The 15,288-nt window shown below is 41.4% G+C and overlaps 1 protein-coding gene and 1 long non-coding RNA gene across 4 annotated transcripts in view; both read left to right on the top strand.

The window, feature by feature from the left end:
- The window catches only part of LOC142009539 (ribosyldihydronicotinamide dehydrogenase [quinone]-like), an 85,544-nt gene that overhangs the window by 14,514 nt on the left and 55,742 nt on the right, over positions 1–15,288 (top strand). For 2 of the 3 annotated variants that reach the window (XM_074987753.1, XM_074987752.1), the window contains exons 6-7: positions 1,020–1,121; positions 2,570–3,426. In XM_074987753.1, the coding sequence (XP_074843854.1) occupies positions 1,020–1,121; positions 2,570–2,740 (273 nt within the window). In that variant the 3' untranslated portion in view covers positions 2,741–3,426. Of the gene's footprint in view, positions 1–1,019; positions 1,122–2,569; positions 3,427–15,288 lie in introns of those variants that run through there. The other variant, XM_074987754.1, reaches the window with a different exon arrangement.
- LOC142009540 (uncharacterized) lies at positions 9,177–12,506 on the top strand. Its single transcript, XR_012644508.1, has 3 exons — positions 9,177–9,481; positions 10,681–10,806; positions 11,414–12,506. It is a non-coding gene; the product is annotated as an uncharacterized LOC142009540 (long non-coding RNA).

Genomic DNA, 15,288 nt, shown 5'->3' with positions numbered 1-15,288 from the left:
TACTTCTTACGTCTAAATATCCAACAATTAGGGTTACATAGATTACTTGACTACTGAAAAGGCTGATCTTCTTGATGAGATTTCAGAAAGAGCCCAGTGAGACAAACTCAGGAGATTCAGACCCTTTAAAAGCTGCCGTTTTGACCTGTTTGCAAACTTGAGAGAATGAGACATTCACATTCAGGATGTTCTCGAGCTGCTGTAACTAAGAGATGGAAGCTGGGGTACCCATCTATGTCAGATCCCATGCTTGTGGAATCTGAGGAAATACATATCTGATAAAATAGTGCAAGGAGTACACCTGAAGACCATGGGAAATACTCACCTCAGTTTTTTTTTGGGCACTGGGAAGCCTTAAAGGGAAACTACTATGTACACAGGATGCAGTTTCCATCTAGGGGGAGGGAGAAGCATAAACACACTTAGAGCCTCTGGTTTTCCAACCCTAGGTTTCAAAGCACTTTATAAGGAAGGACAAGTATCTTCCCCATTTTGCAGATGGGTAAAACTAAGGCTGAAGTTACTTGCATGTTTAGGTATGTTTTTTTACAGTGTTCTTCACATACCACTTTACTATTTCATTTATCAACATGTTATAACATAGACCAAGGATGCAGCAACTGGCCCTCTGTGGAGGGGTAGCTCAGTGGTTTGAGCATAGGCCTGCTTAACCCAGGCTCATGAGGTCAGCCCTTGAGGGGGCTATTTAGGGTCCTGGGGGCAAACAGATTTAAAAAAAAAAAAGTGTCGGGGATGGTGATAAGTTCCGCCATGAAGGCGGGGGACTGGACTCAGTGACCTCTGAAGGCCCCTTCCAGTTCTATGAGCTAGGTCTCTGTGTCAAACATGCACACCTGTCATTAATAAAGGCCAGGATAGTAGGTGGATGTAACGGGGTCAGCACCCTCATCCATCTCTGTGCTGTCAAGTTCAATCTGGTGTTTCTGGAGTGACCTTTTAAGCTAATGGGCCACTTGTTCTTCAACAAATATACCTAAGACCTTTTTTCTTTATTCCAGAATAAACTAGCCCTACTTTCATTTACCACTGGAGGAGATGAAGAGATGCTCTCAAAAGGAGGAGTCAGTGGTGACATTCGCTATCTCCTGTGGCCCATGCAGGTACAATATATGAATACTTTGCACCTAATACTGCCAACCCAGAGCCTCTAAAAGTCAAGGGACAGGCCCCCGAGAAATCATGATTACTTTCAAAATTGCTTTCAAAAAAATAATTCAGTGTTAGGTCTTTATTTGCCTTTTTTGATTTAGACTGTAGGGTTCATGTTTTCCAGTTTCTCTACTGCTATGAGGGCAAAAAAATAAACTGGAAGACATTTGCATGTGCAGGTAGCTGGCCCTTTAAGAGAACATGCACTAAATGTCTGGACACTCATGATAAACTTGTGAGTTAGCACTATTGCTTCTCCTGTAGCTGCAGTGGGAGGAGCTACATTGTTGGGAAATCTGTGTAGCTGACACTGCGTGATGTGACATCTCCCTGCTAACACAACTAGTTGATTCACTTGGCTTAGACCTTCCAGAAACACTTCCACCTTTTAACAAACTCTTCTGCAGTTACTAGGTAGACAGACGCATTAACATTACTATGTGCATTTGGTTGCATGACTTACAAGGTGAGTAATGGAAGGATGCTAATCGTAAACATCTGTAGAAGTTGCAAAATGTGTGGAGGGATGTTAACGAATTTAGCTGACTCAGAAAGCATTAAAACTCAGTCAGAACTACATGTATCAAATAGAATTGCATGACCAAGCTAGATTCTAAAAGGCCTAAAACACATGTAGAAATACAGGGATGAAATATTTAACTTTCAGGAACAATCAAAGAAGAGTCAGTAGTGTTAGTGTTCAACTGCCATATGCTTCCAAGTTTGATAGCCGAAAGGGGAAAATTCTATAGCTTCAGTAGCATTTAAAAACTGATGTGGTTCATGGAACTACATGCGCTAATCAAACTCAGAAGCATGTTAAAACTGGCTTAAGCTCTTGACAGATAACACATCATAGGCTAGGCCAGTGGTTCTCAACCAGGGGTGCATGTACCTCTGGGGGTATGCAGAGCTCTTCCACAGGGTTCCTTAACTCAGTGTTTCTCAACTTTAGTCATGAATTAAAAAAAAAAAAAATTGACTTTATTTTATGTTAATCTAATTTTTCTTCTTTCACAATCAGAATTATGATGACAAGTTTGTCTATAGGCAACTTCTTCCAACCAACCAGTTACAATTAAGTTATTTAAATAAATGTGTTGCCATGGGGGGAAAAAAATTGTCTAAAAATTGTAGGTACCGAGAGTAGTTATAATTTTTAAAGGTGTACATTACATTAAAAAAGTGTGTGAAGGCTAGCCCAGTGTTTAACCCTTGTCCACAAGCACGGTTGCAAAGGTACATTCCTGCACCCTCTTGTCCTTCCAAATGCTGTTTTTACCAAAGAAAACATGCCTCACATGGGGTAAAAAAAGAAATGTTTTAAAATCTGAATTCTTTAACTCTAGTGAACATAGTTGAACCATTTTCTGACATGTCTCTTGCCTTTTGAATCCAGCATGGTATAATGCACTTCTGTGGGTTCAAAGTCCTTGCTCCTCAGATCAGCTTTGCTCCAGAGTATGTGACAGAAGAGAAAAAGGAAATGCTGACCTCCTGGGCACAGCGACTGAAGACTATCTGGGAAGAAGAGCCTATAAATTGCACTCCTGAGTGGTATTTTAAGTAATGTTCAGGCACAACCCTAGGGATGTGGTGGGGACTGTGAGGTGAGGGGTGGGGAAGAGGCAGGAATGCTGTCTCAACTGTATCCTTTTTTCCTCTTTCCCTCATGCAGTACCTTACTATGTACAGGGAACAAGTCACAGTGTGTAATATCAGTCTCATAATTTGCTAAATAGTATTACACCAAAACCAGACAGCTAGATGCCATGTTGCTAACTGAGCTATTACAGTGTTCCTGTTGAGTGGTGCATGGTCTTCATACCCATAAGCATTAGTTCCTAGTCTGCATCCAAGATTTTGTTTGTTAGAGTACCACTTGTTCATACAAGTACAGTATGGAATTGCAGACAACTTCCCTAAAATGCAGGTGACCTATACAACACTGAAAGATTCTGCCAGATTTACTTCCACATTTCTGTGCAGCCACTGTTTAATTGACCAGGAAATAATCTGATAACTGCCTGGGACACATCTTATTTATGTCAGCCCTGTTCTCTTAAGCAAGTTTTCTCTGCATTTGAATTATTGTATGGTTTGCATATCTGTTATACAGTAATTTAGATCCCATGAGAACTTGTTGTGTGTTTGCAAAAGTCATCCTAAAGCCAGCCGGATCTGAATCCGTTCCTAACTTCCTTAGATGTGTTGGATCATTTACGACTGAACTATAATAAAGCAGCTTTAAGACTGTTTCAGAAGCCAAAAAAGGAAGAAAATTCACAGTGAAGTGAATGGTGCCTTCACTATTGCACTGTTCTGTGTGTACACAAGGAAAGGTATATTAAGGCACCTGCCATTTGTGCCTCCTCTTGCAGGAGCTGGCTCCCATTTTAACGTATTCACTTGTGTGAATTCAAGGACTGATCCCTGTTTATGCCACTGCTAGCCACTCCAGTAGGAGTAGGGAGAAATGAAGGGCAGTTGCTTTGGCCCCTCACAGTGATCAGCAGAGCTATTCAGCCCTGGCCTTGAATGCCTGATGCACCATCCCTTAATTATAGAAGAAAATGAGCTTCCCTGGGGAGCTTTGGCACTGTGGCTTGGTGAGGCACATGGCCGCTGATGGGTAGAGAAGGTAACTGTTCAAGTGAGGGTCAATGCCTAATAGATGTGTTTGGTCCTTCATGTTTGGGATTTTGCATGGACTTCAGTGGGATAATTTGGCTTTGGGAAGTAACTGATGAACTTTTGGTGTAAAAATACATGGCTTTGATAAAGCGCTGTCACAACCTAGACAGCCTGTTCTACTGGTTCGTGAATGTTTACCTGTTTTTTGTGTGCTAGATGTAGATATCAGATTAAAATGTTTCCAGGCACCTAAATTAGTGTTCACAGACTGAGGAGGACTGACATAGCAAGATACAAATTCAGTTGCTATTCATACATATGAATTTACTGTTCATAATATAAAAGTCACCAGCATTGGTTTCCAGACTGACCAAAGATGATGTTTGAAAGACAAATGAGTATTCTGTGCAAAGAAAAAGGTGTTTAACCAGAACAGTCTTGCTCCTGTGGTCACTGAAGTCAACAGGAATTGATAGGTTGAAGTCAAGGAAAAAAAAAAATCAAGTAAGTCTCTTAAATCCTATAGCCGCACAATACAGTTGCGTGGAAGTTCTAGCTAAAAGTATTTCTGAGGAAGCCAAATGGGATTAATTCCCCAAAGTCGCTAATCAATTTCCTAAAACAGTTATGGGAATACACATACCTTTTAAAAAAAAACAAAAAGGGGGGGGCACAGGGGGTGAGGGTGGAAGGACATGTGGCAGGAGGGGGTCTTGAAGATTTAGGAGGGACTTGTGCAGCAAAGATAGAGCAACATGGAGCCATATTGGCAAGTGTTCAGCACTAGCGAATGAGGACAGATTGTCAAGATATCTCTGCTCCCATACCTGGTAATAAAATTAAGTGGACAGACTTTTTCATTTTTTTAAACTGTGTGCATTGGGTACTGAGCTCCTTTGACAGACTTCCCCCAGTTGTGGCTGTTGAGCTTCGTCTGAAAATTCTGGCTTTAAGGATTAGTGATTTTACATCTTTGAGGGAAGTTTATGGTTGTTACATTTAAAAAAAAAAAAAAATAATAATCCTGAGTCTTTGCCATAGTAGTTTTTTCTGCATGTGAGTCATCAGTATCATGCTTTCCTCTTCCTTTTTTTATTTATTACCTTTGCCATTTACAAATCCGAAAGAGGACTGCTGTTATTCCTCATACACAGCACGAGCTCAGAAAGAGAATTACGCCTTTCACTGTGAAGGATTATGGTCAAGCGTGAGCTGCAACTAAAAATGGGGAAACCCCACTGTCTCCAAAGAGAATAGTGTGGAACATTAAAGAGCATAAAAATTTGTTGCTCTGCTTTCCCTCAACAGCAGTGAGCCAAACAAGTGGATTCCTCCCATTCAACTGAGTTTGCAGCTGAATGCACATAGCAAGAGGAGGAATAAAACGCCTAACCACAAAATATTATCTCTATGCTACTTTGATGCTGGAGAGCAACGTTTTCTTGGCACAAACCAGGAGTCCTCAGCTGATTAGCCTCGGTCAGCACAAAGAAACATAAAAATGGCCGGCCTGGGTCAAGCCAAAGGTCCGTCTGTCCCAGTATCCTGTCTTTGACAATAACCAATACCAGGTTCCACAGAGGGAATTAAACAGAACAGGTGATCATGAGGTGATCTATTCCCAACCCTTCCCCTAATGGCTATTGAAGGCCTTACTCTCCATTAATAGCATTTAGAAAAAAAGCTAGATAAATTGAAGTCCTGCCCTTCACAACATCCCCTAGCAGCGAGGTCCACAGGATGACTGTGCATTGTGTAAAGAAACACTTCCTCTTGTTTTCCACCCCCTGTCTATTGCATTTGGTGACCCCTAGTTCTTGTGTTAGGGGAAGGAACAAATAACTAATTTTCTCCACACTAGCCATGATTTTATAGACCTCTATCCTATCCCTCAGTAGTTGTCTCTTTCCCAAGCTGAAGAGTCCTAGTCTTAGTATTCTTTCCTAATAAGGTAACTACTCCAAACCCCAATCGTTTTTGTTGCCCTTTTCTGAACCTTTTCCAGTTCATTTTTTTGAGATGCTGCATCCACATCTACACATGGTATTCAAGATACAGGCATGCCATGGATTTAGATAGCGCAGGGGTCTGCAACCAAAATAGTGAGGAGAGACTTTTTTTTCCAATTCAGTTACAAAACTAGTACTTCAAGAGCTGCAATGCATGTGAATACGAGACAGTCCTTAATAAGTAACGTCAAACCGTACTTTTTGTAATCCCTATTTTATGAACAGCACGCTCGCAATGATTTGTACCAGTTAGAAAACTTTGTCACTTTCGCCCCTGGATTGGTGAGCAAATGAAAATGCTGTGCCTGGGGATAGGCTCTTAAGCAGGAAGAAGCAATGTTCATGTCAACCCTCCCTGCTCCCCATCCCCAAGGGTTAACCCCTCTCAAGGTGTGTGTGGAGGTGCTCTGCTCTCAGGAGTGAGTTGAGCCATGGCCACCGGAGAGGTGTGGCTGTTTGGGTAGTGGGGCTTCCCTCCTCAAGGATGCTGCTCCACCAAGGGGAAGGGAATGGCAGTGTGCCAACCTGCCTCCCCAAACCACGCACAGAAGGGCTGGCCCAGAACACAGGGGCTGTACCAGCTACAGCCTGGAGCCCCTGCAGCTGCGGGCCACAGCCTCAAAGCCCATCTCTGAATCCAGCCAGCGCTGGGGCTGAAGAGAGGCAGAGCAAGCCCAGCATGGAGCTGCCGGGGAGCAGAGGCCATGGTAGCTCCATGCGCAGCAGCTGTGCAGCTTGGAGGGACGAGTAGTAGAGTGAGTGAGGGGCTCTCTGCGGCTCCCTGCCTAGTTGCTGCTGAAACAGTGGGACTAAATTTAATTGGTTTAATGGCCGGATCCCTCCCACAGCCCTGCCAGCCATTAAACCAATTAAATGTAGTTCCATTGTTTCGGTGGCAGAAGGGTAGGAAGCCGCAAGAGGAGTCAGTGGCTAGAGCCGCAAATGACTCCTTAAAGAGCCACATACAGCTCTGGAAACCCAGGTTGCCAACCCCTTAGAGGCAATATAATTTTGTCTATGTATCCCTTTAAGCCCCGCCATTGTTTGCTTTTTGACTGTTGCTGCACACTGAGTGGATGTTTTCAGAGAACTAGTCACAATGACTCCAAGATCTCTCTCAAGTGGTAACAGCTAATTTAGTCCCCATTGTTTTATATGTATAATTGGGATTGTTTTTCAGTATACATTACTTTGCATTTCTCATCACTGAGTGTCATCTGCCATTTTGTTGCCTGCTCACCCAGTTTCGTGAGATCCTTTCTGAAGCTCTTCACAGTCCACTGTAGACTTAACTATTTTGGGCACTTTTGTATCCTCTGCAAATTTTGCCACCTCACCGATTACCCCTTCTTCCATATCTCTAAGACACATAGAGCTTGTTCATTATAGAAACATCCATTACACAAGTACAACAGCTCTTATACCTTGTCAATGAGTGGGTTTTTTTTCCTGTTAATAGACTGGTTATAGTGTATTATAAGATTAGCTATAAACGTTGGTTTCTAGTGTGGAATCTAAGGTGCAATTCCTCTGAGGTGAGCAATGGGTCCTTTGGGACTCAGGATAGCCTTACTGTAATACTTTATGTAAGGGACCATCTAGCATAAAGATGCGCTTGCCTGGGTGGTGAGTCGGAGTGGAGTATCCAAGGGAACTATCTGACTCCCCATTTAGGCTGTCATAGTGTCTGAAGAGTTTGTCTGATAATAAATGGCTGAAATCTAAGCACAGAGCTCCAATGCAATTTGAGGTTTGTGTCTTGATTTTTAAGTCATTCTCTTGACTCGCTGCAATTCTCGTTACTGGTATGTTCTGAATGATTTCTCTTTCTTTGTCTAACATAGCCTGCATCCCTTAATCTAATTTATAATAGATATGGGCCTATACATATTTTAAACTGACTATGAAATGTGTTCTCTAATATATAGAGGAATAGAGAAATTTTAAGATGTCTGATCATGTATATAAGGACCACTGACAGGGAACAGGGAGGGAGAGAGCAAGAATATACTGTTGGTTACAATATGTTCCTCTCCTGATCTTTGCATTGCTTTGCTTTGCATCTCAACAACAGTTACTAATTTTTAGCAGAATTTGCCCTCTTGGTTCAATTCTGTAGTTTTTAAAATTTCTGCATTGGATGAAAAAAAAAAAAATAATTCAGTGTGTTTCTGGTCCCTCTCGTTCTTATTTTAAAGACTAAACATATTAGCCTTTCTAGACCCAGTTTCACACTAGTGTTTATATTTGGTATCCTATGCACATATAGACACCATTTCTATTGTATACCTTATCAGATATAAAGCCATGATAGGCCTAGATCATGGATATTTTGTTCAGCTGAGATCACCCCAATTCAAAAAGGATATACTGAAATCGGAAAAAGTTCCCAAAAGATCAACAAAAATAGTGAGTATGGAACAGCTTCCATATGAGAAGATATTAATAAGACTGGAACTATTCAGCTTGAAAAAGAGAAAACTAAAGGGGTGTGTCTACACTAGGAACTGACTTCAAAGTTACGCACTATATCGAAGAAGCCAGCGGAGAATCTATACACCTTTTCCCTTCCTTCAACGTCTTTACTCTGTTCCCGGGAATGGAGTAGTGCCCTACTTTGAAGTTTAACTTTGAAGTAGGGTGTGTGTAGATGCTCTGCTTCAAACTTGCTTACTTTGAAGTAAGCAACTTCAAAGTTATTTTTGTAGTGTAGACACAGCCAGGGAGTATGTGGCAGGCATCTATGAAATAACAGGTGTGGAGCAAGAAAAGTGTTGTTTAGTCCTCCTAACACATGAAGTAGGGGTGACCAAATCATGTTAATAGAATTACAACAAACAAAAAAGTATTTTTCACACAATGCACAGTCAACCTATGGAACTCTGCCAGAGAGTGTTATGAAGGCCAAGACTATAACAGGATTTAAAGAAAGAACTAGCTGAATTCATGATGGGTAAATCCATCAATTGTTGTGAGCTAGGATAGGCAGATATGGTGTTCCAACTCCCTAGCCTCTTCAGGGCTGAACCTGGGAATGGGTGTCAGGTGATGGATCACCTTGATGATTACCTTTTTCAGTTCATTCACTCTGAAGTGCTTGGCACTGGCTACTGTGGGAAGACCAGGAACTGGGCTAAATGGACTCTGGCCATTCTTGGTATGATTACTGAGTAGTTACAGTAAGTCACACAACTGTACTCTGTATTATGCTTTTGCCAGAATCCTGTTCACACTCTTCACTCATGTTAAGATGTATCCCATAACACTGTGCACAGCTGAACTCTCTTGTTGGCTCATACACATACATAACGTGATGGAAAGAAGATGTGAAACTACTAAGACCTGGTATGATTAGGAAGTGCCTCCTTGGAAGCCTGGAATGGGGTATCCAAAACAAAGATAAGATCCAGGAAAGCGCATAAAATCAATATAGGAAACCAGCAGAGACAAGTGGATTCTGCATGGAGTGTGTTTAGCTTGGAAAGAGCCACTCTATAAATACAAATGTCAAAGTCATGTGCACAAAGTATGTATAAAGTTGATACGCCCCTGTCATCTGCGCACAGAATTAGACTTCTGAAGCCTCTGCTGCATGAACTAAAAGCCCATCTTGGAAGCAGATAATCTACGTGAGGTGGATACAATGAGCTTGCTTCTCTGAAAGGCTGGTAAGTATATCTCCTTTTTATGATTGTATTGCTTTGCCCTGGACTAATAAACTAATCTAATTCTATGTTCTCTTGCAATTTAATCTAGATATAATCATTATTTGACTACACTTGCAGTTCAGTAATAAAAAGTATTTCAATAGCTCATCGGTTAATTACGTATTTTGGACATAGTTAAGCTAGCCATAATAATAATGATGCAGATGCCTGTGTTTGTACATAAAGCTTACAATATATACCAAATACATTATTACTTTCCAGTATTTTGGGAGTTTGAGCAGAGGGAGAACTCCAAACTGACCTTTTTTCCTGGTGCTATACAGGATAGATTGGTAGAAGTGAAATGATTGACATTTTGTCTCAAGCTCTCTCTCTCCTCACATATTAGTCTTCCCCTTCACATTGCTATGAAAGTAGCAAATATGAATGAATTTCTGGCCTATTGCAGACTACTGTTTTTGCCACTGCAATCAGTGGAGCCATAATGTCATCCAAATATTTTAAAAGCACTTTAAACCCAGTGCCTGTGCTCTTAATCAGAATTTTATAACTGTATCCATGATGGCTCACATTTTGCTACAATGTCTACTACTAATTAGCTTATATTAATAATGGTCTTTTCCCTCTGAGGATGCCTGGACCCACCAAATAGTTGAGCTGCAAAGGTCTGCTCTGAAAGTATTTTGGGGCTTTTTGGCCTGTTTTACACAGGAATTCAGGATGGATGATCACAATGCTCCTTCCTGTCCTTGAAGTGTAGGAGTCCATGAAAATGAGACTTCTGTTAACTCTAGATATTAGAGAGAGAATCACGTTAGTTGGCTAGTGCAATTCTCTCAGATATTTAAGTGCTAGTTGTCTTCTTAAGAAACAGATTTAAAAACATAGGTGGCTTTGGTAGAGATGGAGGAGGGTCTATTTTTACAACTAAGTCAGCCACAGCAGTGGCAGAGAGCCATTCAGTTTTCAGTTCCAAATCCTGGCTAGGCAAACAAAGGTATTGGAAGCTAGAAAACTTGTGCTCATCCTAGAGAAAGCTGAGGGCATCTTTGCAGGCTTGTCATTCCCATGTGTGGGACCGTAACTTTGTTTAAGTCATGAACACGGATCTAGTCCACACTGTGTTTTAGTGAAACCTGAGAGAGGAAATTCAGGTGTTTCAGTGCCTATTCTTTGGTTCTTTAATTGTTTCTTCAAAGAACAAGAATATCAGCTCACTACAATCAGGAGATACTACAGCAAGATGTTCCCAATCCTAAAACTTGAGGTCTCGGATCAGAAATACATATATGTAACTTTCTGCACCATCTTTAACAGAGACAAAAGTAAGTAAAACTTGCTTACTTTCTCTGACATGCTGCATTACTGCTATTGTCTGCGCTATTTTAATAAACTGTTTTTCAATTAAAAACTAGAATTTTCAAGTTATTAAATAGATTGATTAATTGCACTGTTAAACAATAAAATACCATTTATTTAAATGTTTGCATTTTTTCTACATTTTTAAATATCTTGATCTCAATTACAACACACATTACACAATGTACAATGGTCACTTCATATTTAGTTTTGATTACAAATGTTTGTATAAAAAAAAAGCTAATATTTTTCAGTTCTCCTATTACAAGTATTGTTGTGGAATCACTTTATCGTGAAAGTTGAACTTATAAATGTAGAATTACATAAAAAATTCCTACATTCAAAAACAAAATAGGACTGTACAAAGTACAGTCAGTCCTACTTCTAGTTCAGCTAGTCTCTCAGACAAACAAGATTGTTTACCTTTAGGGGAGATAATGCTACTGCTTCTTGTTTACAATGTCACCTGAAAGTGAGAAAAGATGCTCACATGGCACTGCTGAAGCTAGCGTTGCAAAATATTTACATGCCAGATGCTCTAAAGATTCATACGTCCCTTTGTGTTTCAACCAGAGTTCCAGAGGGTATGCATCCATGCGGATGATGGGTTCTGCTTCATAAGGATCCAAAGCACTGCAGACCAGTATGTGTCTATTTTCTTCACCTGAGTCAGATGCCACCAGCAGAAGGTTGATTTTTCTCTTTTGGTGGTTCAGGTTCTGTGGTTTCTGCTTTAGAGTGCTCCTCTTTTACTATTTCTGAAAGCATGCTCCACAGCTCAGCCCCCTTGGATTTTAGAAGGCAATTCAGATTCCTAAACTTTGGATCAAATGCTGCATCTGTCTTTAAAAATCTCACACTGGTACTTTCTTTGCAAAGCTGGAGTGGCTGGTGCTTTCTTTGTCAAAGCTGCAGTGAAAGTGTTCTTAAAACAAATGTGCTGGGTCATCGTACAAGACTGTTATAACATGAAGTACGTGGCAGCCTGTGGGTAAAACAAAGTAAGGAGTCATATGAGTCTTGCCCAAAGAGTGCAGTCACAAACTTAACTTACACATTATTTTTTAATGAGTGTCATCAACGTGGAAGCATGGCCTTGAATGGTGGCAAAAGCAGGAAGGACATGAATGTTTAGTGTGAGGATACCTTGCAAAGCTGGCTACAAAAGTTCTGGGTGGTTGCCTGTTCGCTTCTTATTTACAATGTCACCTGAAAGTGAGAACAGCATTTTCTCCCGTAAATGCAGGCCTGTGGGTGGATGGTGGTGCAAGGGGTACATTTGCACCCTCTACGCAATAAGCTGCCCTACCCTTTCCCCTGCCCTCTACCCTTGCCCCAGCCCCAAACAGCCTGACCAGGCATGGTCTGGGCTGCAGATGGCAGTAGCAGCCACAGAGGATTACCTCCCCATGGTCTCCCTCTGCCCATATTCTGTCACGTCCTCAGGGTCTGCCAAGTCCCGCATCTCTGTGGGCAGCCGGAGGGCTCCTGGGCAGCCGGAGGGCTCCCAGCCACCCCCAGAGAAGCAGGGCTGGGAGGGCAAGGCAGAACACCACATGATGAGAGCTAGCAGGGGAAGTGATCTCTTGTGGATGCTGCCATCTGCCACCCAGACCCTGCCCCGGGTAACACTCCACCTCCCGGGCTGAGTGGGAAGCATCTTCAGGCTGCGTGGTTGGGACTAATATGGGGGTCCTTGGGCCAAGCAGGGGTGGGGTGACTTCAGGGAATAGGGGGTGGGAGTCAAACTAGGGGTGGCCCTGCTGCTGCTGCAGCTGTGGCTCCAGTGGTCTTGACTCCAGCAGCCACAGCCTCAGCATCCTCAGCTACAGTGACAGCCCAGCTCCAATCTGGGCCCAGCCTCAGAAGCCAGGTAAGATAACCTGACCCCAGGTAGTCCCCCTCCCTCCCTTCACACATGGTACTCTGCCCCCGGCTCCTAGCCCGCTGCCCTGCCCTGGGACCCTGATGCCTTGCTCTGGGCCTTCATATGCCCCGACTCTTCCTGAACCCCTATATCCACAGCAGCCTATCCTTACTTCTGCTCCCCTACACATATATTGCAAACCCCTGCCCTGAGCCCCTTATGCACCCCAACCTTGACCCCTGTAGCTCCACAGCCCCAGCACCTTGCCCCAACTTCTGTACCCCCTACACACTCCAATCCCATACCGTGAGCACCTCATATAACCCAACCCTGGCTTCTGCACCCCACATCCCCAGCCCACTGCTCTGGGACTCCAATGCTCCATTCCATAATTTGAGTATTTCTAATAGACTTGTAATTTTGCTTTGCATCTTAAAGCCGAGCTGTGTGCAGATAATATGCATTTTGATGTGTTCACTAGCTTGAATTGTTAGAAAGGGTGATAATACAGGTACTCCAAAAGTAGTGTTCATTTTCTTTTTATCTGATTTCATGTTAAACATTGTAAGTATTGCTCCTTATTAATTATCCCTTATTTTAATTTTATTTACAATGTACATTTATGTCTTGGTTTGTTCATGCTGGTTGCCCCATCCATGCACTACCTCAGTATTGGTGTTGCACATAAATATTTTTAATCTTCCTAAAAGAAAATTCAATCCATCGAAGGACACAAAATCTTAGAGGGAACACTGCTCCCTTGCCCTGCACGCTGTCAGGAAAGTCCTGGTACATACATAGGGCTAGGGGCAGCTAGAAGAGCCCCAGGTGTGCAACAGCCAGGACCCCAGCATGCAGGGCAGGTAGGAGGGAGGTAGGGCAGCAGGGACCCAGGTGCACACAAGCACAGCCATCAGCAGCAGGGATGCTATGGGGTAGGAGCAGGGCCAGATGGAGGTGGGGAGTGGGGCAGGGCCAGCTGGAAAGCCAATGGTAGCCGTAGAAGGGCAGGGACTGCTCTGTGGGGGAGGGGTGTCCATAGTTACAAAAAAGTACATGCACCCCAGAAAGTCCTGCCGATGGGTCTGAAACATAAACAAGCTTGTCTGTGTGTCAACTGGCTGAACTAGAAATAGGACTGAGTGGACTGTAAGGCTTATATTGTTTTGTTTTGAGTGAAGTTAAATAACAAAAAAAAAACCAAAACCTACATTGTAAGTTGCACTTTCATGATAAAGAGATTGCACTACAGTACTTTTATGATGTGAACTGAAAATACTATTTCTTTTAGTATTTTACAGTGTAAATATTTTAAAAAACAAGCAGTCCTGTAGCACTTCTAAGACTACCAAATTTATTTGAGGTAATGAACTTTCATGGGTAAGACCCCCTTCTTCAGATTCTTACCCAAGAAAACTCATTACCTCATAAATGTGTTAGTCTTTAACATGTTACAGGACTGTTTGCTTTTTGTGAAGCTGCAGACTAACATGGCTACCCTTCTGAGTGTAAATATTTGTAATAAAAATAATATAAAGTCAGAACTGTACACTTTGTATTCCTTGTTGTAACTGAAATCAATATATTTGAAAATGTAGAAAAATATCCAAAAATGTTTAATAAATTTCAATTGTTATTCTGTTGTTTAACAATGAGATTAAAATTGTGATCTTTTTAAAGTGTGATTTACTTTTTGTTACTCACTTGAGTTAACTGTATTCATTAACAGTCCTAATAAAAGCATAATGTGTGTGTTTGTTTTTTTTCTTTTTGGTTAAGAAAGGACATTTTAAAAATTATTTGGACATTTATGTTTGCCAATCACAATCATGTATCAGAACAAAAAAGCAATCCAGTAGCACTTTAAAGACTAACAAAATAATTTATTAGGTGATGAGCTTTCGTGGGACAGACCCACTTCTTCAAACCATAGCCATACCAGTTAGTCTTAGGTTGTTAGTCTCTAAAGTGCTACTGGACTGCTTTTTTGTTTTGGTAGTACATAGAATAGCACGGCTATCTCTGTTACAATCATGTTATGTGACTCATAATATTTGACTCCATCATTGCCATTTGTATCATAGTTTGAACTGCATTTATTTCAATGCAAATTAAGTTATTTTAGAGGTATAGTTAAAAGTACAATGTGAAAATAACCAGCTTTCCTCTGGTGTCTAAAATTATAAGATCAGCTAATGTTTTTGAACTGACACAGCTAAGGTTAATACATTTGAAAAAATATCATTTATAGCACTTTAAAATAATGAATGGCAGGCTACATTGTGGTAATAAAAATAATAATGATCATTATTCCAGCAAGGATAGGTTATGTTTTCAGAATTCACTGTTCAAATATTTAAATGTAAGCATAAGAGAGAAATACAATTATGAAATGCACAGATCAGTCTGAAAAGATAGCACCCTTTTGAAAGAATAAAATTATACAGAATGTATGTGCAGCATTCCAGGAACTACCATGTGACAAAAACTACGCTAAGCTAAACAGTCACAGATAGATAGCCCAGTTAGTCTGTATCTTCGCAAAACAAACCAGCAGCCCAGTAGCACTTTAAAGGCGATC

This window comes from Carettochelys insculpta, chromosome 2, assembly GCF_033958435.1.
Source record: "Carettochelys insculpta isolate YL-2023 chromosome 2, ASM3395843v1, whole genome shotgun sequence".
NCBI lineage: Eukaryota > Metazoa > Chordata > Testudines > Carettochelyidae > Carettochelys > Carettochelys insculpta.
Note: the sequence above shows the minus strand (reverse complement) of the source record. Positions and strands in the feature narration are given on the sequence as shown.